The 26429-nt window shown below is 40.7% G+C and overlaps 1 protein-coding gene across 18 annotated transcripts in view; it reads right to left on the reverse strand.

The window, feature by feature from the left end:
- The window catches only part of LOC139761105 (uncharacterized), a 76012-nt gene that overhangs the window by 34760 nt on the left and 14823 nt on the right, over window positions 1–26429 (reverse strand). Inside the window, exon 1 of one of the 18 annotated variants that reach the window (XM_071685025.1) lies at window positions 12313–12399. The exons of 13 other annotated variants lie outside the window; for them this stretch is intronic. In XM_071685025.1, coding sequence (XP_071541126.1) covers window positions 12313–12321 — 9 coding nt within the window. In that variant the 5' untranslated portion in view covers window positions 12322–12399. Of the gene's footprint in view, window positions 1–1173; window positions 1331–11604; window positions 11703–12312; window positions 12400–16806; window positions 16925–26429 lie in introns of those variants that run through there. 4 more of the 18 variants (XM_071685012.1, XM_071685018.1, XM_071685022.1 and 1 more) reach the window with 4 other exon arrangements.

A 26429-nucleotide genomic window follows, 5' to 3' on the forward strand; every position in this document is an offset into this window, starting at 1 on the left:
CATGGTTCATTACAAATATATTATGACAAATTAATATCTAAAATAAAATTAACTGCTGATATATATATATATATATATATATATATATATATATATATATATATATATATATATATATATATTATATATATATATATATATATATATATATATTATATATATATATATATATATATATATATATATATATATATATATATATATATATATATTCAAATGATACAACTTTTCGGTTTTCTTATATTCCTATCTATTCATTCATTACGGTCTAATAAACTAATATAATGTGTAATATTTCATGTGTGACCTCAAATTATATTACAAATTATAAATCCACTTACACATGCCAGCCAGCCATTAACCATCTCCATTCTAGAAAAATGTCGAGTCAAAAATCTAAATATTACTAACAACATACCAAGGAAGCAGATCCTATCACCTTCCTCACTACAAATATGTACATTTCCTACATACAGCCTCTGACCTACATATTACCCTATTACATACCACAAACTCAATCAAAATAAAAAAAAAACAATTAAAAAAAACAATTATTCCATTATAAATATTTCCCATGATGGAAATTCCACCTTTAAATACATAACTCGACTCAAAGTGCTCATTACTCGCTGAAGATCAGGGAAAACGTAACCCTAAACACCTTCCCCACAAGAAATATGTACATTTCCTACATACAGCTTCTGGCCTACATATTACCATCTCACATGCCACAAACTGGCTATTAAAAGAACAATACATTTAAAAACCAATTACTACATCACCTGCAACATGCACATGATGGAAATTCCACCATTAAATAAATAACTCGACTTAAAGTGTTCATTACTCGTTGAAGATCTGGGAAAACGTAACCCCCATAACGCACACAACTCACTCCTGACCCATTGCCTTCTAAAAACAAAACACAAATCCACCAAACGCCACAACCCTTATCTATTTTCACAACAATCAAATGTAAAATACATAAATAGAACCATTTTCTCCCGACGCAGAAACCACAACAATCCACCATTTGCCTCCCGATCACTACCATCCCCCAAACCCCATCCACTTTACCCTCTGCCCTACGCTCTATTATAACCTTAACCTATCAAATAACACTAATTATACTCAATAACAACTCATACTCATTACAACGTTATTTTTTCTTACCTCTAAGCACTTAATTACCATGGGAAAACACAAGATTTTCCAGGAGACGCCAGTCGTCGCTGGTTATGTGTGTACCATCCACCAAGCAGCCGTGACGTCATTACAGAAACCTTCCCAGAGACAACTGTGTTCTTATAGCGCTAACTCAACTATAATAGATATATCGTTTTTATTGTCGCAAATGGCTGATAGATGTTGTGGCCTGCCTACACCTGGTGTGGCCCGCCTACACCTGCTGTGGCCCGCCTACAGCTGGTGTGGCCCGCCTACACCTGGTGTGGCCCGCCTACACCAGGTGTGGCCCGCCTACAGCTGGTGTGGCCCGCCTACAGCTGGTGTGGCCCGCCTACACCTGCTGTGGCCCGCCTACAACTGGTGTGGCCCGCCTACAGCTGGTGTGGCCCGCCTACACCAGGTGTGGCCCGCCTACAGCTGGTGTGGCCCGCATACACCTGGTGTGGCCCGCCTACAGCTGGTGTGGCCCGCGTACACCAGGTGTGGCCCGCCTACACATGGTGTGGACCGCCTACACCAGGTGTGGGCCGCCTATAGCTGGTGTGGCCCGCCTACATCTAGTGTGGCCCGCCTACAACTGGTGTGGCCCGCCTACACCTGGTGTGGCCCGCATACACCTGGTGTGGCCCGCCTACAGCTGGTGTGGCCCGTCTACACCTGGTGTGGCCCGCCTACAACTGGTGTGGCCCGCCTACACCAGATGTGGCCCGCATACACCTGGTGTGGCCCGCCTACAGCTGGTGTGGCCCGCGTACACCTAGTGTGGCCCGCCTACAACTGGTGTGGCCCGCCTACACCTGGTGTGGCCCGCATACACCAGGTGTGGCCCGTCTATAGCTGGTGTGGCCCGCCTACACCAGGTGTCGCCCACCTACACCTGGTGTGGCCCGCCTGGACCTGGTGTGGCCCGCGTACACCAGGTGTGGCCCGCCTACACATGGTGTGGACCGCCTACACCAGGTGTGGGCCGCCTATAGCTGGTGTGGCCCGCCTACATCTAGTGTGGCCCGCCTACAACTGGTGTGGCCCGCCTACACCTGGTGTGGCCCGCATACACCTGGTGTGGCCCGCCTACAGCTGGTGTGGCCCGTCTACACCTGGTGTGGCCCGCCTACAACTGGTGTGGCCCGCCTACACCAGATGTGGCCCGCATACACCTGGTGTGGCCCGCCTACAGCTGGTGTGGCCCGCGTACACCAGGTGTGGCCCGCCTACACATGGTGTGGCCCGCCTACAGCTGGTGTGGCCCGCCTACACCAGGTGTGGCCCACCTACACCTGGTGTGGCCCGCCTGGACCTGGTGTGGCCCGCCTACAACTGGTGTGGCCCGCGTACACCAGGTGTGGCCCGCCTACACATGGTGTGGACCGCCTACACCAGGAGTGGGCTACATGTATGGTGGGCTGACCCACTATCATGTTCAACACATTAACTTCGCCATCATTGGTCACACACACGCACCATCATCACAATGTTACCACTCATGTCTCTCCTCATGTTAGCCGAGGTCAACTTACTACCTCATGACATCATCATACCTCACATTAAGGTCCCGTCTTCTTAAACATCCAGCCTTCAAAAACGAAAATGTATTGTCTCACTTTACCTATTGGTATTATATACATATACAGTAGACAAGTACAACGGTAGACACAGTTATCTCTCCTAAATAAAGTCACTGAACAAATAAAACCATCGTGTGTGTGTGTGTGTGTGTGTGTGTATGTGTGTGTGTATGTATGTGTGTGTGTGTGTATGTGTGTGTGTGTGTGTGTGTGTGTGTGTGTGTGTGTGTGTGTGTGTGTGTGTGTGTAGGTAGAGTGGAGTCTCCTTGATGGACTTTGTAGTGAATTGTTAATGCTTCCTCTCAGCCATACCTACCTGACTTGTTTCCTACGACGTATAAAGTCATGCCCATATTTGCCTAAACATGATACATATGGCTCCCAACCCAGCATTATTGTAACCACATACATCAAACGTTACTGCCATTCCCATGTAATGTCACACATCAATATCAGTACTATAAGGTCGTCACAAATATCACTATGATGAAATCACATAACATACATCACCTGAGTCATAAGGTCACATGATAATCATCACCTGAGTCATAAGGTCACATGATATACATCACCTGAGTCATAAGGTCACATGATAAACATCACCTGAGTCATAAGGTCACATGATAAACATCACCTGAGTCATAAGGTCACATGATAAACATCACCTGAGTCATAAGGTCACATGATAAACACCACCTGAGTCACAAGGTTACATAATAAACATCACCTGAGTCACAAGGTTACATGATAAACATCACCTGAGTCATAAGGTCACATGATAAACATCACCTGAGTCATAAGGTCACATGATAAACATCACCTGAGTCATAAGGTCACATGATAAACATCACCTGAGTCATAAGGTCACAGGATAAACATCACCTGGTTATACGACCTCGTCAGAGATATCACTAGATTCATAAAATCTCATCACATGTCACAAGGTCACATTAAGCACATTATTGGTCATAAGGTCACATCAAACACATCACTAGAGTCATAAGGTCACATTATACACATCACTAGAGTCATAAGGTCACATCAAACATCACTGGAGTCGTAAGGTCACATCAAATATCACTAGAGTCGTAAGGTCACATCAAACATCACTAGAGTCGTAAGGTCACATCAAACATCACTAGAGTCGTAAGGTCACATCAAACATCACTAGAGTCGTAAGGTCACATCAAACATCACTAGAGTCGTAAGGTCACATCAAACATCACTAGAGTCGTAAGGTCACATCAAACATCACTAGGGTCGTAAGGTCACATCAAACATCACTAGAGTCGTAAGGTCACATCAAACATCACTAGAGTATGATGTCAGGATGTAAATAACTTTAAGTATTGCCTGGCATCTCCTGATGAGGTGCACTGTCACCATGAAACGTCATGCTACATGGAGAGAAAAATTACATGTTATACATGATTGTAGGAACTCCTACTGAAGTACGATTTCACCATATATATATATTCTTTTCTTTCTTTCATACTATTCGCCATTTCCCACGTTAGCGAGGTAGCGTTAAGAACAGAGGACCGGACCTTTGAGGGAATATCCTCAACGGCCCCCTTCCCTGTTCCTTCTTTTGGAAAATTAAAAAAAAAAAGAGAGGGGAGGATTTCCAGCCCCCCGCTCCCTAATCACTAATTGAGACCTAAAAATCTGGTCTAATTACAAGGGATAGCATTGCATAGACCCCATGTTGCTGCCAAGAGTTGTCCAGGGGTGTCTAGCTAGGGCCTGCAAGTCTTCTATGAGCTTATCTGAAATGCAGGTGATGTGGGATGTATAAACTCCTCAAAAGAGCTTAGAAACCATTTTTGCTCCTTCAAATGTATGTAGGAAAATGAAGATTATGGCACACTATGTGCTTAGTCCACCATACACTATACAGGATTAGTAACTAGAAGGGTAAAAATGCAATAGTAATGTAATACATACAATAGATCATATTCTGGTGAAGATATGTAGTTGTATAAATTTAGTAATGAGAAGAATGAGACCACATGTGAGAGGAAATCTCTATTAGGAGAAATTATTCAACAAATGATGTAATCAAAATTGTCGGGGAAATGACTCGGTGCACTGGAAATGTTTTGCATGTAAGAAGGTGTCAGTTGATGAATCAGTTCAGTACATAAAAAAAAGGCTAATATCATATCAAAAGTTCATGTTTCACTTTCATATCCTGGACATGGGTTAACAATGTGCATAAGTGAAATGAGAGGTTGTTTGTACCTGATCCAACCATAAAATGATGAAAGGAATTAATGAAATACTTAGTCAAAAACACTATCAGTTCCCTAATATCTACACTATCCTTGTCTATTCTGAACAATCTTTTTTTTTTAATCATACAAGTTAGCATGGTAGCAATAGGAACAGGTGAAGTAATGGCCTATTTGCTCAATCCCACTCTCTAGCTGTAGTGTATAATGCCCCAAAACCACATCCCCTATCCCAAAGACAGGCCCAGAGACCCTTCTGTGGTTCCCCTAACCTATTCACAGGCCTTCAAGCTGCCCACTCACATAATGCTGTCCCATGTATACAACATCCCATATGTTCCATCAATCTCTTACACACCCCACACCCTCCTGCATATTAAGGCCCAGACTCTTCAAAGCATCTTTCATTTCAATCTGCCCCCACCTCCTTGGTTTCCCCTATTCCTTGTTCCCTCCACTTCAGACTTACACCCTTATAGTCATCCTCTCCATAAGTTAAGCCATTTCAACAAAACCTCTTCTTCTCTTACATACATAATACTCTTCCTACCACACCTCTCTCATCCTATCATTTCTTATGTGACCAACACTCCTTACATCACATACTGTCCTCAACATTTCATTTCCAACACATCCATCCTCTTCTTTACTAATTTGTTAAAGGCCTAAACCATGCATCTATGCGTTGAGTGGATTACTATAACACCAAATATACCCATTTTTCCCTTTCAATATGATCTCTCTTTCCATACAATCCTCAATGTATCTGCTACATCCACTTTCAGGTACCTAAAAGCACTTCCTCCAACTTCTCTCCACTAAAAACCTCACTCAAAATAACGTCTCTCTCGCTTTTCACCACTAAACTTTATAATCTTGCTTTTATTGTTACTCTCAATTTCTTCTTTCACAGATTCTCCCAAACTCAGACACCAGCTTCTGTGGCTTCACACAGACTGTACCAACAGCACAGTACAAACATTATACAACTACAAATTCATCTCCCAGGCCCCACCAACCACAGTAGACTGCATACATGCTCCCATCTCCAGGAACCTTCCAATCACCTCCCCCATCGCAATCTAAACACAAATTAAACAGCCATAATAACATCAAACACCCTGTCCTTGACCCATCTTAACCTGTTACTGCTCACCCTCCCTTCTTCCTATTGGCAAAAATACTATACTCTCTTGATTATAACTCTTCCCTGCTTTTAGCAGCTTTCCTCCCATATTAGCAACAACATCCAAAGGGAATCTCTATCAACCCTATCAGTTTCATATCCATAAATGCCACATAAAACTTCTTCTGCTTCTCTATTTCTCACACAAATACTTCAAAATAAACATCTGATCCACACCTCTACCATTCCTAAAGCCAAAAGTTCCTCAAGTCTGAAACTCTGTACAGGCCAACTACCCTCATAATCACCATTCTCCCACACGACTTACAAGGTACACTAAACAAACATACCTCTGCAATTTGGGCAATTACCCATGCCTTTATACAATGCCACTATACAAGTATTTCACCAATCCTCAGGATGAAAATCCTGTCCAGCCTTTCAACATCACAATCATCTTTCTTAAGGAATTCACTTGCAATCCCATCCAGCTCTGATGCTTTGTTGCATTCATCTTACACAATGTCTTCCCAACCCCTTCCCTCTTCTGTACTCAAACCAATTGCCATGACTCTTACTTTGCATACCTCCTTATTCAAAACATCCCACATTTTTGATAGCCTACATTTAACAACCCCTCAAAATACTCATCCCCTTTACACCTCTTTTCTGAGTCTTACAACTTTCCCATTTGCCCCTTCACAGATGTTCCCTTTTGTTCGCTTGTTTCTCTCACACTATGCACCTCATTCCAACTGCTTTTGGAGTAGTGCTACTACTTCCTTAGCTCATGTCCTCTCACCAATCCCCGACTTTATTCCTAAGACTTTTCCAAACTATTATTCCCCTTTAGCCTTGAGCTTCATTTCACTCAAGAGCCAGAATCCTGATCCAGGTTTCTTTCCTCAAGCATACTACCTATCTCTCCTTTCTTCTAATCTTGGTTACATCCACATGCATTCGGACACCCCAATCTGAGCCTTCGAGGAGGATGAACACTCCTCGCTTGACTCCTGTTTCCCCTTTTAGATATTGAAATACAAGGAGGGGAGGGTTTCCAGCCCTCCGCTCCTGCCACCTTTAGTCACCTTCTACCCCTTGCTTCAGAGGCATTGCCAGGAAAAGACAAAAAAAGGCCACATCCATTCACACTCAGTCTCTACCTTCCTTCTTTTTAAACCCCTTACTCCCATTCACCAATTCTTTTTCAGGACACAACTCCACAAACTGTTCATCATTCTTATTCACAACACCAGGTACCCCATGACCCCTAATTACATCCTGAACTGCCGTAATACCCACTCTTACATTCATATCACCAACCATTAATACTCCATCTATGGCATCAAAACTATTGGCACACTCACTCAGCTCCTCCCAGAACACTCACCTCTCTTTCTCAGTTCTCTCATTTCAAGGTATATAAGCACTATTTATCATCCAACTCGCTTATTTAACTTTCAGTTTACTCACACCTTCCCAATTTTCTCCAACCGAAGTTGTGCTACCCTTCCTTAATTCTTGCCTTCACATTAACCTCTGACTTTACCCTAAAACATACTCTAACAATTATACCACTTCCCCCTTTAGCTTTGCTTTACTCAGAAGAAGAACATTTAGTTTCCTCTCCTGAAACTTTCTACCTATTTTTCCCTTCTTCTCATCTTTGTTTACAGCCAAACACTCTACCCTTGGCTCCTCCTTTTCTAACAATAGAAATCAAAAACACAAGAATGTTTACCCGACCCTTACCCCTGCCCTCTCTAGTTGCCTCCTTCAACAGACTGCCAATATGTGGAAAGTAAGCTTTCTCCTCTATCCCTAAGGATCTCAATCCCTTAGTCATCATCTTTGACATAGAGGGAATACATGTTTAGTATTCTCCCCTATCCCAAGGATCTGAGCCAATATAAACCAAAAATCTAAACATATATATATATACATATATATATATATATATATATATATATATATTTAGATATATATATATATATATATATATATATATATATATATATATATATATATATATATATATATATATATAATGTATATATATATATATGTATATATATATATATGTATATATATATATATATATATATATATATATATATATATATATATATATATATATATATATATATATATATATACAGGGGTTGACGTGCTGTCAGTGGAGTGAATCAGGGCATGTGAAGCGTCTGGGGTAAACCATGGAAAGCTGTGTAGGTATGTATATTTGCGTGTGTGGACGTGTGTATGTGCATGTGTATGGGGGGGGGGGTTGGGCCATTTCTTTCGTCTGTTTCCTTGCGCTACCTCGCAAACGCGGGAGACAGCGACAAAGTATATAAAAAAATATATATATATATATATATATATATATATATATATATATATATATATATATATATATTATCCCTGGGAATATGGGAGAAAGAATACTTCCCATGTATTCTCTGCGTGTCGTAGAAGGCGACTAAAAGGGAAGGGAGCGGGGGGCTGGAAATCCTCCCCTCTCATTTTGTTTTTTCCAAAAGAAGGGGGTTGTTATTCCATGTGTGGCAAGGTGGCGATGGGAACAAATAAAGGCAGACAGTATGAATTATGTACATGTGTATATATGTATATGTCTGTGTGTGTATATATATGTGTACATTGAGATGTATAGGTATGTATATGTACGTGTGTGGACGTGTATGTATATACATGTGTATGTGGGTGGGTTGGGCATTCTTTCGTCTGTTTCCTTGCGCTACCTCGCTAATGCGGGAGACAGCGACAAAGCAAAATAAATAAATAAATAAATGATTTTGAAAATAAAACACTCAAGTAATGCTCCAAATCACACACTGTAACTCTTACTGTCTTTTCTAAACTTTATGTAGCAGTGAAGAACAAAATCACTCAATATCCAAAGCCACTTTCAATGTGCAGCTAAATGAGTAACTTCCTGTGGTTATGGTCGCTGGGATGGGTTAATATGGAAGCAAATACACACAGTGCTCAGCTTTCCAGCAACTGAATATAAACATGAAACCCAAACAATCACATATGACTGGAAAACATTAAAATTATGATAAATATTAGCTGCTATGTGAAATTAGGTGAAGATTTTATAGATTTTGCTTGATGTGATAAGATCACGAAATATGTCATATTCAATGAAAAAAAGTAACAGAAAAAACAGTGTATGCCTTAGTAATGTTCTAAGGAGCTGGTAAAACAATGTTTGGCAAATTTATTTTACAGCCAATCATCAACAATATGGTCTCACAAACTGATAGGCATCTTAAATAGCAATCAAATAAAGTTGAGGAACTATTTCTTCCTTATGAAATGAAGGAAAATCATAAAAGAATAATAAACCAACCAAGAAACATGTGATATAGGCCTGAACTTAATCAGGGGCAAATAAGAAATTTGTGGTGGTACCATAATGGTAACATAACAGCACGTATTTAAAGCAACATGTTGTTGACATTTCCTCAGGCAATGGTGCCACCTTATTGTATATATAATGTTTTGATGATATATATATCAAGAACAAGTCTGTTCAGTTCCACATATCTCTAGTGCTTCTGAAGCTATGCGGAAAGGTTTCATTTACTTTATCCCCACATTTTCCATAATCTTCATCGCCCTCCCCACTATTACATATTCATTATCAATCCATTAATCTATGTCACTATGTTTCATCAATACCCTTCTAAAACACTTGCGCTGGGCATTAACAGCTAACTGACATGCTTTTCGTCCACTTCCATACGTTAGTTCTGTTGCGTGTTTATAAGGTCTATCATTACAAAAGAGTGAGGTACTACGTTTCACACATTAGATTCACGGCACCAATAATCCAAAGCTGTACAATGTAGCAAAACCATCAAGTAAATGTATTTCATTAATATTTGTAATGTTATCAGGTGGTGGCCTAAATCCAATGGGGGTCGAATGGTACTAATGAAGCTGAGGACAGCGGCCAGTCAGAACCATCGGCATCAACCAAGACAATAGTAAACTTTCATGTCTGTCTACATGAGGTTTTTCAATCCGCACTGGGCAACATAGACAGTACCAGAGAGACTTAGTCTTAGAACAATAAAACCGGAAGGTGTGAAGAAATTTCTCGCTCGAAGGATGAAACTTGACGTCAACTATGGCATAAAGCCCAAATAACGAACTAACCTCAAGGTTCAGTTACAGTCAGCATTGGCCCTCCATGGATCCCCATAGGTATTAGACTGTGTGGTGACTGTTTACTATCAACTTTGTACTGAGTGGTGACTGTTTACTATCGACTTTGTACTGAGTGGTGACTGTTTACTATCAACTTTGTACTGAGTGGTGACTGTTTACTATCGACTTTGTCCTGAGTGGTGACTGTTTACTATCGACTTTGTCCTGTGTGGTGACTGTTTACTATCAACTTTGTACTGAGTGGTGACTGTTTACTATCAACTTTGTACTGAGTGGTGACTGTTTACTATCAACTTTGTACTGAGTGGTGACTGTTTACTATCAACTTTGTACTGAGTGGTGACTGTTTACTATCGACTTTGTCCTGAGTGGTGACTGTTTACTATCGACTTTGTCCTGTGTGGTGACTGTTTACTATTGACTTTGTACTGAGTGGTGACTGTTTACTATCGACTTTGTCCTGTGTGGTGACTGTTTACTATCGACTTTGTACTGAGTGGTGACTGTTTACTATCGACTTTGTCCTGAGTGGTGACTGTTTACTATCGACTTTGTCCTGAGTGGTGACTGTTTACTATCGACTTTGTACTGAGTGGTGACTGTTTACTATCGACTTTGTCTAGTGTGGTGACTGTTTACTATCGACTTTGTCCTGTGTGGCGACTGTTTACTATCGACTTTGTACTGAGTGGTGACTGTTTACTATCGACTTTGTCCTGTGTGGCGACTGTTTACTATCGACTTTGTCCTGAGTGGTGACTGTTTACTATCGACTTTGTCCTGTGTGGTGACTGTTTACTATCGACTTTGTACTGAGTGGCGACTGTTTACTATCGACTTTGTCCTGAGTGGTGACTGTTTACTATCGACTTTGTACTGAGTGGTGACTGTTTACTATCGACTTTGTACTGAGTGGTGACTGTTTACTATCGACTTTGTCCTGTGTGGTGACTGTTTACTATGAGGTGCCGGTCGCACTTGGGGGCCCTTATTCCAAGTCTACATTCACAGGCTCATTTACCTACGAGCGGTTAGTTTAGGGTGGATTTGGACCTGGATGAGCGAAATGGATACAAATTGGAACTCAACTTGATTGCGCTGGGTGACGTGTGGTTATGCCCGATCACTTTATAACGGCCATGGAAGAACGGTGCCTCGCCAAGATGCAAAGACAGAAAACCACGACATCTACATTTCTTTAATAGCCTATGGCTTTAGTTCACTTACTACCTATATATCACATCACTCGCCATGTAATTTGTATTAAGAAACTGGAAAATAGATCCATTACCTTGGTTATTTTGAGAAGGGGATGAAATTCTCGGGCCAGCCATCGTGTGTTGTTATGTTTGGGTCAGCTGGCCTTGAACGACGAGCCTAAATTATTTTTTTATTTATATATTACAATGATATAATAAACCTTCAAAATGTATCTATCAAGATTCTACAATTTATTTATTATAAGAAAAATGATAAAAACTCCTTTATATGGGTTATTTAGCTTTCGTCTCTTATAAAGGCATTTATTATCTTACCATTGTAGATAAAGATGATTGGTAGTCGTATCCCTCCGCTGTTCTCAATACTCTAAACATATTTCATAAAACGGTGTCAATAATGTTTTTGTTAAAGTAAATAACCATTTTGTAATTGCGTATCTGCTTATGTATTAGTTTATGACAAGTAATGTCTTCGCACGAGCCAAATTCCTTGGTGCTGTCCTCTTTCACAGTTTCATAACTCAATTTATTCCATCCATACACTCTTCTTACTAGATAATTACTTGTCTGGATTATCTATATCATTTTTTTTTATAAAAGTTCATGATAAGGCTGTGCGCTGTTTATTAAACTGGGTTAGAAGCCTTAAAGATTCTGATCAAGTTACCCTTTACTCGTCTCTCATCCCTAGTGGACACATTTATGGCCTCTTATCTATCATCACATCACATCACTCGCTATGTAATTTGTGTTAAGAAACTGGAAAATACATCCTTTACCTTGGTCATTTTGAGAAGGGGATGAAATTCTCGGGCCAGCCAGCGTGTGTTGTTATGTTTGGGTCAGCTGGCCTTGAACGACGAGCCTAAATTATTTTTTTATTTATATATTACAATAAGAAACTTTCAAAATGTATCTATCAAGATTCTACAATTTATTCATTATAAGAAAAATTATAAAAAAGTCCTTTATATGGGTTATTTAGCTTTCGTCTCTTATTAAGGCATTTACTATCGTACCATTGTAGATAAAGATGAATGGTAGTCTTATCCCTCCGCTGTTTTCAATACTCTAAAGATATTTCATAAAACGGTCTCAATAATGTTTTTGTCAAAATAGTATTAGTATTAAAATAGTATTAAATAGTATTAGCGTATGACAAGTGATGTCTTCGCACGAGCCAAATTCCTTGGTGCTGTCCTCTTTCACAGTTTCAACACTCAATTTATTCCATCCATACACTCTTCTTACTAGATAATTACTTGTCTAGATTATTTATATCATTTTTTTTTATAAAAGTTCATAATAAGGCTGTGCGCTGTTTATTAAACTGGGTTAGAAGCCTTAAAGATTCTGATCAAGTTACCCTTTACTCGTCTCTCATCCCTAGTGGACACATTTATGGCCTCTTATCTATCACTGTAGCTCGGCTATCATCCTGGTATCATCTACCTTGCCTTCTTCTAGACCCCCTCTATCTCTTCCTCTAATTTTGGCCCTAAGTTATGAGCAGTTGATTTGAATACTTTCTTCTTCATCTATTTTAACAAGTTGACTCTACACTTTGGACTCCTCTTAAGTCCTTGAAACACAAATATATTCCTGAAACTTTATTTCCCTCTGGATAATATTCATATCAAAGCATTCTTTCACAATGTCCCAATCACTTTACTCTCCATTTACTTAAGTTCAGTTTCGTCAAAATATTCTAGACCTCTTGTTCAGTTGTGGTCGAGGGAAGGTATAGGGGGGGAAAAAAGGAGTTTTGAAAGCATTGAATAGGGACAGAGTGAGAAAAGGGAAAGTACAGGGAAAGGCTTTCTTGTTCCTTTATCGTGTGGGAGGCAGTAAGCACTTGGTTGAGTTTTACCACTTTACTCTCCATTTACTTAAGTTCAGTTTCGTTAAAATATTCCAGACCAATTGTTCAGTTGTGGTCGAGGGAAGGTATAGGGGAAAAAAGGAGTTTTGAAAGCATTGAACAGGGACAGAACGAGAAAAGGGAAAGTACAGGGAGGGAGTAAGCACTTGGTTGAGTTGTACTGGAGGAGGTGTACTAGAGTTTACTGTAACCATTGCAAGTGTTAGGTGACAGAAAAGGTTGTGAATGTCCCCTTGTTAGCAGAGGAAAAGGTTGTGATTGTCCTCTTGTTAGCAGAGGAAAAGGTTGTGATTGTCCTCTTGTTAGCAGAGGAAAAGGTTGTGATTGCCCTCTTGTTAGCAGAGGAAAAGGTTGTGATTGTCCTCTTGTTAGCAAAGGAAAAGGTAGTGATTGTCCTCTTGTTAGCAGAGGAAAAGGTTGTGATTGTCCTCTTGTTAGCAGAGGAAAAGGTTGTGATTGTCCTCTTGTTAGCAGAGGAAAAGGTTGTGATTGTCCTCTTGTTAGCAGAGGAAAAGGTTGTGATTGTCCTCTTGTTAGCAGAGGAAAAGGTTGTGATTGTCCTCTTGTTAGCAGAGGAAAAGGTTGTGATTGTCCTCTTGTTAGCAGAGGAAAAGGTTGTGATTGTCCCCTTGTTAGCAGAGGAAAAGGTTGTGATTGTCCCCTTGTTAGCAGAGGAAAAGGTTGTGATTGTCCTCTTGTTAGCAGAGGAAAAGGTTGTGATTGTCCTCTTGTTAGCAGAGGAAAAGGTTGTGATTGTCCTCTTGTTAGCAGAGGAAAAGGTTGTGATTGTCCTCTTGTTAGCAGAGGAAAAGGTTGTGATTGTCCTCTTGTTAGCAGAGGAAAAGGTTGTGATTGTCCCCTTGTTAGCAGAGGAAAAGGTTGTGATTGTCCTCTTGTTAGCAGAGGAAAAGGTTGTGATTGTCCTCTTGTTAGCAGAGGAAAAGGTTGTGATTGTCCTCTTGTTAGCAGAGGAAAAGGTTGTGATTGTCCCTTGTTAGCAGAGGAAAAGGTTGTGATTGTCCCCTTGTTAGCAGAGGAAAAGGTTGTGATTGTCCCCTTGTTAGCAGAGGAAAAGGTTGTGATTGTCCTCTTGTTAGCAGAGGAAAAGGTTGTGATTGTCCCCTTGTTAGCAGAGGAAAAGGTTGTGATTGTCCTCTTGTTAGCAGAGGAAAAGGTTGTGATTGTCCTCTTGTTAGCAGAGGAAAAGGTTGTGATTGTCCCCTTGTTAGCAGAGGAAAAGGTTGTGATTGTCCTCTTGTTAGCAGAGGAAAAGGTTGTGATTGTCCTCTTGTTAGCAGAGGAAAAGGTTGTGATTGTCCCCTTGTTAGCAGAGGAAAAGGTTGTGATTGTCCTCTTGTTAGCAGAGGAAAAGGTTGTGATTGTCCCCTTGTTAGCAGAGGAAAAGGTTGTGATTGTCCTCTTGTTAGCAGAGGAAAAGGTTGTGATTGTCCCCTTGTTAGCAGAGGAAAAGGTTGTGATTGTCCTCTTGTTAGCAGAGGAAAAGGTTGTGATTGTCCCCTTGTTAGCAGAGGAAAAGGTTGTGATTGTCCCCTTGTTAGCAGAGGAAAAGGTTGTGATTGTCCTCTTGTTAGCAGAGGAAAAGGTTGTGATTGTCCTCTTGTTAGCAGAGGAAAAGGTTGTGATTGTCCCTTGTTAGCAGAGGAAAAGGTTGTGATTGTCCCTTGTTAGCAGAGGAAAAGGTTGCTTTGTCCCCTTGTTAGCAGAGGAAAAGGTTGCTTTGTCCCCTTGTTAGCAGAGGAAAAGGTTGCTTTGTCCCCTTGTTAGCAGAGGAAGGAGTTGGGAAATACGCGTCTCAGAGCCAGTAGACTTGTCGACTGCTCCAGATGGCAAGACTGGGACTACCAGTACTCTTTTGGTGTTGGTGTCAATCTTGTTATGCTCACAGGTCATGGTGTTGGACTAGTGGCAGCCTAGGTCAATGCCAATGGCCAATGGGGTGTCACGAAAAAGCCGTTGATTGGTGGAAGTCATGATGTGAGGAGGGGGTTGACCTCCCAATTTAAAGGTTGGGGTCAGCGACCAGTGGGAAAGTCTACCTGGGTCACATGAGGCTAATGTATTTGAGACATCCATGAGTCGCTGTCAAAGAGATTTGCTGGACATATGTGCCACAAAACAATAGTACTATGCTATTCCCTAACTCGACCCTTTCTTTTTGATGAACATTAGGGCAACGGTGAGGTAAAGGCTTCTGTTGGATGGGCAGCTAGTGCTGGTAAGGTATGGGAGAGTGGCAGAAGGTCTGGTCAAATTTTATCAATGGTGGCTGTAGAATGCAAGAGACAAGAGGATAGACATTATTTTGTAGTTGTAAGATGCAGCTGGGTGAGTGGAAAGGAGGTATTATGACAACAGCAGGGCAAGGGGAATGTCGGGTTGAGGATGGAAGGATGGCAAATGTCAATGTGTGAACTATGTCCAGCTCTCTCTCTCTCTCTCTCTCTCAGTCATTCTGAGAGTCACTAGATTAATGGATATTCTTGAATGTCGAATGTGTCCTTTGCTGTGATTTCTGACTGAGGATCACACTTGGGAAATGTGGAGAACACACAAATGCTTTAGTGGGAAAAGAGAAAGGTACAGCAGCTCGGGGCGAGATGCTGTAAGTGGTGCAGGGTTAGATGAGGTGAGTTGAGGCGAGTTAGGAGTCCTGTGGTGCTGGTGGCAATGCAAGAGTGGTGAGGTAAAGTGCCTCATGGCTCTGGGGCAGGAGTCCAGGAGGAAAGATTGTCCCCTGGAACTTCTACAGGAGGAAGGTGCCGAGGTTATGCAGCAGGAGAGGAGGCGTTGAAGAGATCTAAATCCCCTTTGGCGTCTTCAAAGGCCTTTACAGGGGAATAGTGGCATCTGAAGGGAAAGAGACAATTTAAAAGTTTACTTAAAAGACCCTTTAGGGGTGCCAAAGTTCAATACAGTTGCATGGTGGCATACAAAAATTAAAAGACAAATCAAAAGTTTAATTCAAATCCCCTTTGGCGGCACCAAAGGCAATTACAGGGGCATAGAGGCATCCAAAAGCAAAGAAACAAATGGAGAGTTTTCTTTAATGCCACTTTGGGGATGCCAAAGGGCAAGAGAATTGCGTGGAGGCATCCAAAAATTTAGAGGAAAATTGAAGGATTAATCTAAATCCCCTTTGGCGTCTTCAAAGGCCGTTACAGGGGAATAGTGGTATCTAAAGGGAAAGAGACAATTTAAAAGTTTACTTAAAAGACCCTTTGGGGGTGCCAAAGTCCAATACAGTCGCATGGTGGCATCCAAAAATAAAAAGACAAATTAACGGTTTACTTTAAATCCCCTTTGGAGCCGCCAAAGGCAATTACAGGGGCATAGAGGCATCAAAAGGGAAAGAAACATTTGGAAAGCTTACTTTAATGCCACTTTGGGGATGCCAAAGGGCAAGAGAATTGCGGTGAGGCATCCAAAAATTTAGAGGAAAATTGAAGGATTAATCTAAATCCCCTTTGGCGTCTTCAAAGGCCTTTACAGGGGAATACTGGCATCTGAAGGGAAAGAGACAATTTAAAAGTTTACTTAAAAGACCGTTTAGGGGTGCCAAAGTCCAATACAGTTGCATGATGTCATCCAAAAATAAAAGAGAAATTAACGGTTAAGTTTAAATCCCCTTTGGAGCCGCCAAAGGCAATTACAGGGGCATAGAGGCATCAAAAGGGAAAGAAACATTTGGAAAGCTTACTTTAATGCCACTTTGGGGATGCCAAAGGGCAAGAGAATTGCGTGAAGGCATCCAAAAATTTAGAGGAAAATTGAAGGATTAATCTAAATCCCCTTTGGCGTCTTCAAAGGCCTTTACAGGGGAATACTGGCATCTAAAGGGAAAGAGACAAATTAAAAGTTTACTTAAAAGACCGTTTAGGGGTGCCAAAGTCCAATACAGTTGCATGATGGCATCCAAAAATAAAAGACAAATTAACGGTTTACTTTAAATCCCCTTTGGAGCCGCCAAAGGCAATTACAGGGGCATAGAGGCATCAAAAGGGAAAGAAACATTTGGAAAGCTTACTTTAATGCCACTTTGGGGATGCCAAAGGGCAAGAGAATTGCGGTGAGGCATCCAAACATTTAGAGGAAAATTGAAGGATTAATCTAAATCCCCTTTGGCGTCTTCAAAGGCCTTTACAGGGGAATACTGGCATCTGAAGGGAAAGAGACAAATTAAAAGTTTACTTAAAAGACCGTTTAGGGGTGCCAAAGTCCAATACAGTTGCATGATGTCATCCAAAAATAAAAAGAGAAATTAACGGTTTAAGTTTAAATCCCCTTTGGAGCCGCCAAAGGCAATTACAGGGGCATAGAGGCATCAAAAGGGAAAGAAACATTTGGAAAGCTTACTTTAATGCCACTTTGGGGATGCCAAAGGGCAAGAGAATTGCGGTGAGGCATCCTAAAATTTAGAGGAAAATTGAAGGATTAATCTAAATCCCCTTTGGCGTCTTCAAAGGCCTTTACAGGGGAATACTGGCATCTGAAGGGAAAGAGACAAATTAAAAGTTTACTTAAAAGACCGTTTAGGGGTGCCAAAGTCCAATACAGTTGCATGATGTCATCCAAAAATAAAAAGACAAATTAACGGTTTACTTTAAATCCCCTTTGGAGCCGCCAAAGGCAATTACAGGGGCATAGAGGCATCAAAAGGGAAAGAAACATTTGGAAAGCTTACTTTAATGCCACTTTGGGGATGCCAAAGGGCAAGAGAATTGCGGTGAGGCATCCTAAAATTTAGAGGAAAATTGAAGGATTAATCTAAATCCCCTTTGGCGTCTTCAAAGGCCTTTACAGGGGAATACTGGCATCTGAAGGGAAAGAGACAATTTAAAAGTTTACTTAAAAGACCGTTTAGGGGTGCCAAAGTCCAATACAGTTGCATGATGTCATCCAAAAATAAAAAGAGAAATTAACGGTTTACTTTAAATCCCCTTTGGAGCCGCCAAAGGCAATTGCAGGTGAATAGAGGCATCAAAAGGGAAAGAAACATTTGGAAAGCTTACTTTAATGCCACTTTGGGGATGCCAAAGGGCAAGAGAATTGCGGTGAGGCATCCAAAAATTTAGAGGAAAATTGAAGGATTAATCTAAATCCCCTTTGGCGTCTTCAAAGGCCTTTACAGGGGAATACTGGCATCTGAAGGGAAAGAGACAAATCAAAAGTTTACTTAAAAGACCGTTTAGAGGTGCCAAAGTCCAATACAGTTGCATGATGTCATCTAAAAATAAAAAGACAGATTAACGGTTTACTTTAAATCCCCTTTGGAGCCGCCAAAGGCAATTACAGGGGCATAGAGGCATCAAAAGGGAAAGAAACATTTAGAAAGCTTACTTTAATGCCACTTTGGGGAGGCTAAAGGGCAAGAGAATTGCGGTGAGGCATCCAAAAATTTAGAGGAAAATTGAAGGATTAATCTAAATCCCCTTTGGCGTCTTCAAAGGCCTTTACAGGGGAATAATGGCATCTAAAGGGAAAGAGACAAATTAAAAGTTTCCTTAAAAGACCGTTTAGGGGTGCCAAAGTCCAATACATTTGCATGATGTCTTCCAAAAATAAAAAGAGAAATTAACGGTTAAGTTTAAATCCCCTTTGGCGCAACCAAAGGCAATTACAGGGGCATAGAGGCATCAAAAGGGAAAGAAACATTTGGAAAGCTTACTTTAATGCCACTTTGGGGATGCCAAAGGGCAAGAGAATTGCGGTGAGGCATCCAAAAATTTAGAGGAAAATTGAAGGATTAATCTAAATCCCCTTTGGCTTCTTCAAAGGCCTTTACAGGGGAATACTGGCATCTGAAGGGAGAGAGACAATTTAAAAGTTTACTTAAAAGACCGTTTAGGGGTGCCAAGGTCCAATACAGTTGCATGGTGGCATCCAAAAATAAAAAGACAAATTAACGGTTTACTTTAAATCCCCTTTGGCGCCGCCAAAGGCAATTACAGGGGCATAGAGGCATCAAAAGGGAAAGAAACATTTGGAAAGCTTACTTTAATGCCACTTTGGGGATGCCAAAGGGCAAGAGAATTGCGTGGAGGCATCCAAAAATTTAGAGGAAAATTGAAGGATTAATATAAATCCCCTTTGGCGTCTTCAAAGGCCTTTACAGGGGAATACTGGCATCTGAAGGGAAAGAGACAAATTAAAAGTTTACTCAAAAGACCGTTTAGGGGTGCCAAAGTCCAATACACTTGCATGATGTCATCCAAAAATAAAAAGACATGTTAACGGTTTACTTTAAATCCCCTTTGGCGCCGCCAAAGGCAATTACAGGGGCATAGAGGCATCAAAAGGGAAAGAAACATTTAGAAGGCTTACTTTAATGCCACTTTGGGGATACCAAAGGGCAAGAAAATTGCGGTGAGGCATCCAAACATTTAGAGGAAAATTGAAGGATTAATCTAAATCCCCTTTGGCGTCTTCAAAGGCCTTTACAGGGGAATACTGGCATCTGAAGGGAAAGAGACAAATCAAAAGTTTACTTAAAAGACCGTTTAGGGGTGCCAAAGTCCAATAGAGTTGCATGATGTCATCCAAAAATAAAAAGAGAAATCAACGGTTTACTTTAAATCCCCTTTGGAGCCGCCAAAGGCAATTGCAGGTGAATAGAGGCATAAAAACGGAAAGAAACATTTGGAAAGCTTACTTTAATGCCACTTTGGGGATGCCAAAGGGCAAGAGAATTGCGGTGAGGCATCCAAAAATTTAGAGAAAATTGAAGGATTAATCTAAATCCCCTTTGGCGTCTTCAAAGGCCTTTACAGGGGAATACTGGCATCTGAAGGGAAAGAGACAAATCAAAAGTTTACTTAAAAGACCGTTTAGAGGTGCCAAAGTCCAATACAGTTGCATGATGTCATCTAAAAATAAAAAGACAGATTAACTGTTTGCTTTAAATCCCCTTTGGAGCCGCCAAAGGCAATTACAGGGGCATAGAGGCATCAAAAGGGAAAGAAACATGTGGAAAGCTTACTTTAATGCCACTTTGGGGAGGCTAAAGGGCAAGAGAATTGCGGTGAGGCATCCAAAAATTTAGAGGAAAATTGAAGGATTAATCTAAATCCCCTTTGGCGTCTTCAAAGGCCTTTACAGGGGAATACTGGCATCTGAAGGGAAAGAGACAATTTAAAAGTTTACTTAAAAGACCGTTTAGGGGTGCCAAAGACCAATACAGTTGCATGGTGGCATCCAAAAATAAAAAGACAAATCAAAGGTTTAGTTTAAATCCCCTTTGGAGCCGCCAAAGGTAATTAGAGGGGCATAGAGGCATCAAAAGGGAAAGAAACATTTGGAAAGCTTACTTTAATGCCACTTTGGGGATGCCAAAGGGCAAGAGAATTGCGGTGAGGCATCCAAAAATTTAGAGGAAAATTGAAGGATTAATCTAAATCCCCTTTGGCGTCTTCAAAGGCCTTTACAGGGGAATAATGGCATCTGAAGGGAAAGAGACAAATTAAAAGTTTCCTTAAAAGACCGTTTAGGGGTGCCAAAGTCCAATACATTTGCATGATGTCTTCCAAAAATAAAAAGAGAAATTAACGGTTAAGTTTAAATCCCCTTTGGAGCCGCCAAAGGCAATTACAGGGGCATAGAGGCATCAAAAGGGAAAGAAACATTTGGAAAGCTTACTTTAATGCCACTTTGGGGATGCCAAAGGGCAAGAGAATTGCGGTGAGGCATCCTAAAATTTAGAGGAAAATTGAAGGATTAATCTAAATCCCCTTTGGCGTCTTCAAAGGCCTTTACAGGGGAATACTGGCATCTGAAGGGAAAGAGACAATTTAAAAGTTTACTTAAAAGACCGTTTAGGGGTGCCAAGGTCCAATACAGTTGCATGATGTCATCTAAAAATAAAAAGACAGATTAACGGTTTACTTTAAATCCCCTTTGGAGCCGCCAAAGGCAATTACAGGGGCATAGAGGCATCAAAAGGGAAAGAAACATTTGGAAAGCTTACTTTAATGCCACTTTGGGGAGGCTAAAGGGCAAGAGAATTGCGGTGAGGCATCCAAAAATTTAGAGGAAAATTGAAGGATTAATCTAAATCCCCTTTGGCGTCTTCAAAGGCCTTTACAGGGGAATAATGGCATCTGAAGGGAAAGAGACAATTTAAAAGTTTCCTTAAAAGACCGTTTAGGGGTGCCAAAGTCCAATACAGTTGCATGATGTCATCCAAAAATGAAAAGAGAAATTAACGGTTAAGTTTAAATCCCCTTTGGAGCCGCCAAAGGCAATTACAGGCGCATAGAGGCATCAAAAGGGAAAGAAACATTTGGAAAGCTTACTTTAATGCCACTTTGGGGATGCCAAAGGGCAAGAAAATTGCGTGAAGGCATCCAAATATTTAGAGGAAAATTGAAGGATTAATCTAAATCCCCTTTGGCGTCTTGAAAGGCCTTTACAGGGGAATACTGGCATCTGAAGGGAAAGAGACAATTTAAAAGTTTACTTAAAAGACCGTTTAGGGGTGCCAAAGTCCAGTACAGTTGCATGATGCCATCCAAAAATAAAGAGAGAAATTAACGGTTTACTTTAAATCCCCTTTGGAGCCGCCAAAGGCAATTGCAGGTGAATAGAGGCATAAAAAGGGAAAGAAACATTTGGAAAGCTTACTTTAATGCCACTTTGGGGATGCCAAAGGGCAAGAGAATTGCGGTGAGGCATCCAAACATTTAGAGGAAAATTGAAGGATTAATCTAAATCCCCTTTGGCGTCTTCAAAGGCCTTTACAGGGGAATACTGGCATCTGAAGGGAAAGAGACAAATCAAAAGTTTACTTTAAAGACCGTTTAGAGGTGCAAAAGTCCAATACAGTTGCATGATGTCATCTAAAAATAAAAAGACAGATTAACGGTTTACTTTAAATCCCCTTTGGAGCCGCCAAAGGCAATTACAGGGGCATAGAGGCATCAAAAGGGAAAGAAACATTTGGAAAGCTTACTTTAATGCCACTTTGGGGAGGCTAAAGGGCAAGAGAATTGCGGTGAGGTATCCAAAAATTTAGAGGAAAATTGAAGGATTAATCTAAATCCCCTTTGGCGTCTTCAAAGGCCATTACAGGGGAATAATGGCATCTAAAGGGAAAGAGACAAATTAAAAGTTTCCTTAAAAGACCGTTTAGGGGTGCCAAAGTCCAATACATTTGCATGATGTCTTCCAAAAATGAAAAGAGAAATTAACGGTTAAGTTTAAATCCCCTTTGGAGCCGCCAAAGGCAATTCCAGGGCCATAGAGGCATCAAAAGGGAAAGAAACATTTGGAAAGCTTACTTTAATGCCACTTTGGGGATGCCAAAGGGCAAGAGAATTGCGGTGAGGCATCCTAAAATTTAGAGGAAAATTGAAGGATTAATCTAAATCCCCTTTGGCGTCTTGAAAGGCCTTTACAGGGGAATACTGGCATCTGAAGGGAAAGAGACAATTTAAAAGTTTACTTAAAAGACCGTTTAGGGGTGCCAAGGTCCAATACAGTTGCATGGTGGCATCCAAAAATAAAAAGACAAATTAACGGTTTACTTTAAATCCCCTTTGGCGCCGCCAAAGGCAATTACAGTGGCATAGAGGCATCAAAAGGGAAAGAAACATTTGGAAAGCTTACTTTAATGCCACTTTGGGGATACCAAAGGGCAAGAAAATTGCGTGGAGGCATCCAAAAATTTAGAGGAAAATTGAAGGATTAATATAAATCCCCTTTGGCGTCTTCAAAGGCCTTTACAAGGGAATACTGGCATCTGAAGGGAAAGAGACAATTTAAAAGTTTACTTAAAAGACCGTTTAGGGGTGCCAAAGTCCAATACAGTTGCATGATGTCATCCAAAAATGAAAAGAGAAATTAACGGTTAAGTTTAAATCCCCTTTGGAGCCGCCAAAGGCAATTACAGGCGCATAGAGGCATCAAAAGGGAAAGAAACATTTGGAAAGCTTACTTTAATGCCACTTTGGGGATGCCAAAGGGCAAGAAAATTGCGTGAAGGCATCCAAATATTTAGAGGAAAATTGAAGGATTAATCTAAATCCCCTTTGGCGTCTTGAAAGGCCTTTACAGGGGAATACTGGCATCTGAAGGGAAAGAGACAATTTAAAAGTTTACTTAAAAGACCGTTTAGGGGTGCCAAAGTCCAGTACAGTTGCATGATGCCATCCAAAAATAAAGAGAGAAATTACCGGTTTACTTTAAATCCCCTTTGGAGCCGCCAAAGGCAATTGCAGGTGAATAGAGGCATAAAAAGGGAAAGAAACATTTGGAAAGCTTACTTTAATGCCACTTTGGGGATGCCAAAGGGCAAGAGAATTGCGGTGAGGCATCCAAACATTTAGAGGAAAATTGAAGGATTAATCTAAATCCCCTTTGGCGTCTTCAAAGGCCTTTACAGGGGAATACTGGCATCTGAAGGGAAAGAGACAAATCAAAAGTTTACTTTAAAGACCGTTTAGGGGTGCAAAAGTCCAATACAGTTGCATGATGTCATCTAAAAATAAAAAGACAGATTAACGGTTTACTTTAAATCCCCTTTGGAGCCGCCAAAGGCAATTACAGGGGCATAGAGGCATCAAAAGGGAAAGAAACATTTGGAAAGCTTACTTTAATGCCACTTTGGGGAGGCTAAAGGGCAAGAGAATTGCGGTGAGGTATCCAAAAATTTAGAGGAAAATTGAAGGATTAATCTAAATCCCCTTTGGCGTCTTCAAAGGCCTTTACAGGGGAATAATGGCATCTAAAGGGAAAGAGACAAATTAAAAGTTTCCTTAAAAGACCGTTTAGGGGTGCCAAAGTCCAATACATTTGCATGATGTCTTCCAAAAATAAAAAGAGAAATTAACGGTTAAGTTTAAATCCCCTTTGGAGCCGCCAAAGGCAATTACAGGGCATAGAGGCATCAAAAGGGAAAGAAACATTTGGAAAGCTTACTTTAATGCCACTTTGGGGATGCCAAAGGGCAAGAGAATTGCGGTGAGGCATCCTAAAATTTAGAGGAAAATTGAAGGATTAATCTAAATCCCCTTTGGCGTCTTGAAAGGCCTTTACAGGGGAATACTGGCATCTGAAGGGAAAGAGACAATTTAAAAGTTTACTTAAAAGACCGTTTAGGGGTGCCAAGGTCCAATACAGTTGCATGGTGGCATCCAAAAATAAAAAGACAAATTAACGGTTTACTTTAAATCCCCTTTGGCGCCGCCAAAGGCAATTACAGTGGCATAGAGGCATCAAAAGGGAAAGAAACATTTGGAAAGCTTACTTTAATGCCACTTTGGGGATGCCAAAGGGCAAGAGAATTGCGTGGAGGCATCCAAAAATTTAGAGGAAAATTGAAGGATTAATATAAATCCCCTTTGGCGTCTTCAAAGGCCTTTACAAGGGAATACTGGCATCTGAAGGGAAAGAGACAATTTAAAAGTTTACTTAAAAGACCGTTTAGGGGTGCCAAAGTCCAATACAGTTGCATGATGTCATCCAAAAATAAAAAGACAAATTAACGGTTTACTTTAAATCCCCTTTGGAGCCGCCAAAGGCAATTACAGGGGCATAGAGGCATCAAAAGGGAAAGAAACATTTGGAAAGCTTACTTTAATGCCACTTTGGGGATGCCAAAGGGCAAGAGAATTGCGTGAGGCATCCAAAAATTTAGAGGAAAATTGAAGGATTAATCTAAATCCCCTTTGGCGTCTTCAAAGGCCTTTACAGGGGAATACTGGCATCTGAAGGGAAAGAGACAATTTAAAAGTTTACTTAAAAGACCGTTTAGGGGTGCCAAAGTCCAATACAGTTGCATGATGTCATCCAAAAATAAAAGAGAAATTAACGGTTTACTTTAAATCCCCTTTGAAGCCGCCAAAGGCAATTACAGGGCATAGAGGCATCAAAAGGGAAAGAAACATTTGGAAAGCTTACTTTAATGCCACTTTGGGGATGCCAAAGGGCAAGAGAATTGCGGTGAGGCATCCAAAAATTTAGAGGAAAATTGAAGGATTAATCTAAATCCCCTTTGGCGTCTTCAAAGGCCTTTACAGGGGAATACTGGCATCTGAAGGGAAAGAGACAATTCAAAAGTTTACTTAAAAGACCGTTTAGGGGTGCCAAAGTCCAATACAGTTGCATGATGTCATCCAAAAATAAAAAGACAATTAACGGTTTACTTTAAATCCCCTTTGGAGCCGCCAAAGGCAATTACAGGGGCATAGAGGCATCAAAAGGGAAAGAAACATTTGGAAAGCTTACTTTAATGCCACTTTGGGGATGCCAAAGGGCAAGAGAATTGCGGTGAGGCATCCAAAAATTTAGAGGAAAATTGAAGGATTAATCTAAATCCCCTTTGGCGTCTTCAAAGGCCTTTACAGGGGAATACTGGCATCTGAAGGGAAAGAGACAAATCAAAAGTTTACTTAAAAGACCGTTTAGGGGTGCCAAAGTCCAATACAGTTGCATGATGTCATCCAAAAATAAAAAGAGAAATTAACGGTTTACTTTAAATCCCCTTTGGAGCCGCCAAAGGCAATTACAGGGGCATAGAGGCATCAAAAGGGAAAGAAACATTTGGAAAGCTTACTTTAATGCCACTTTGGGGATGCCAAAGGGCAAGAGAATTGCGGTGAGGCATCCAAAAATTTAGAGGAAAATTGAAGGATTAATCTAAATCCCCTTTGGCGTCTTCAAAGGCCTTTACAGGGGAATACTGGCATCTGAAGGGAAAGAGACAAATTAAAAGTTTACTTAAAAGACCGTTTAGGGGTGCCAAAGTCCAATACAGTTGCATGATGTCATCCAAAAATAAAAGAGAAATTAACGGTTTACTTTAAATCCCCTTTGGAGCCGCCAAAGGCAATTACAGGGGCATAGAGGCATCAAAAGGGAAAGAAACATTTGGAAAGCTTACTTTAATGCCACTTTGGGGATGCCAAAGGGCAAGAGAATTGCGGTGAGGCATCCAAAAATTTAGAGGAAAATTGAAGGATTAATCTAAATCCCCTTTGGCGTCTTCAAAGGCCTTTACAG

This window comes from Panulirus ornatus, chromosome 39, assembly GCF_036320965.1.
Source record: "Panulirus ornatus isolate Po-2019 chromosome 39, ASM3632096v1, whole genome shotgun sequence".
Lineage (NCBI taxonomy): Eukaryota > Metazoa > Arthropoda > Malacostraca > Decapoda > Palinuridae > Panulirus > Panulirus ornatus.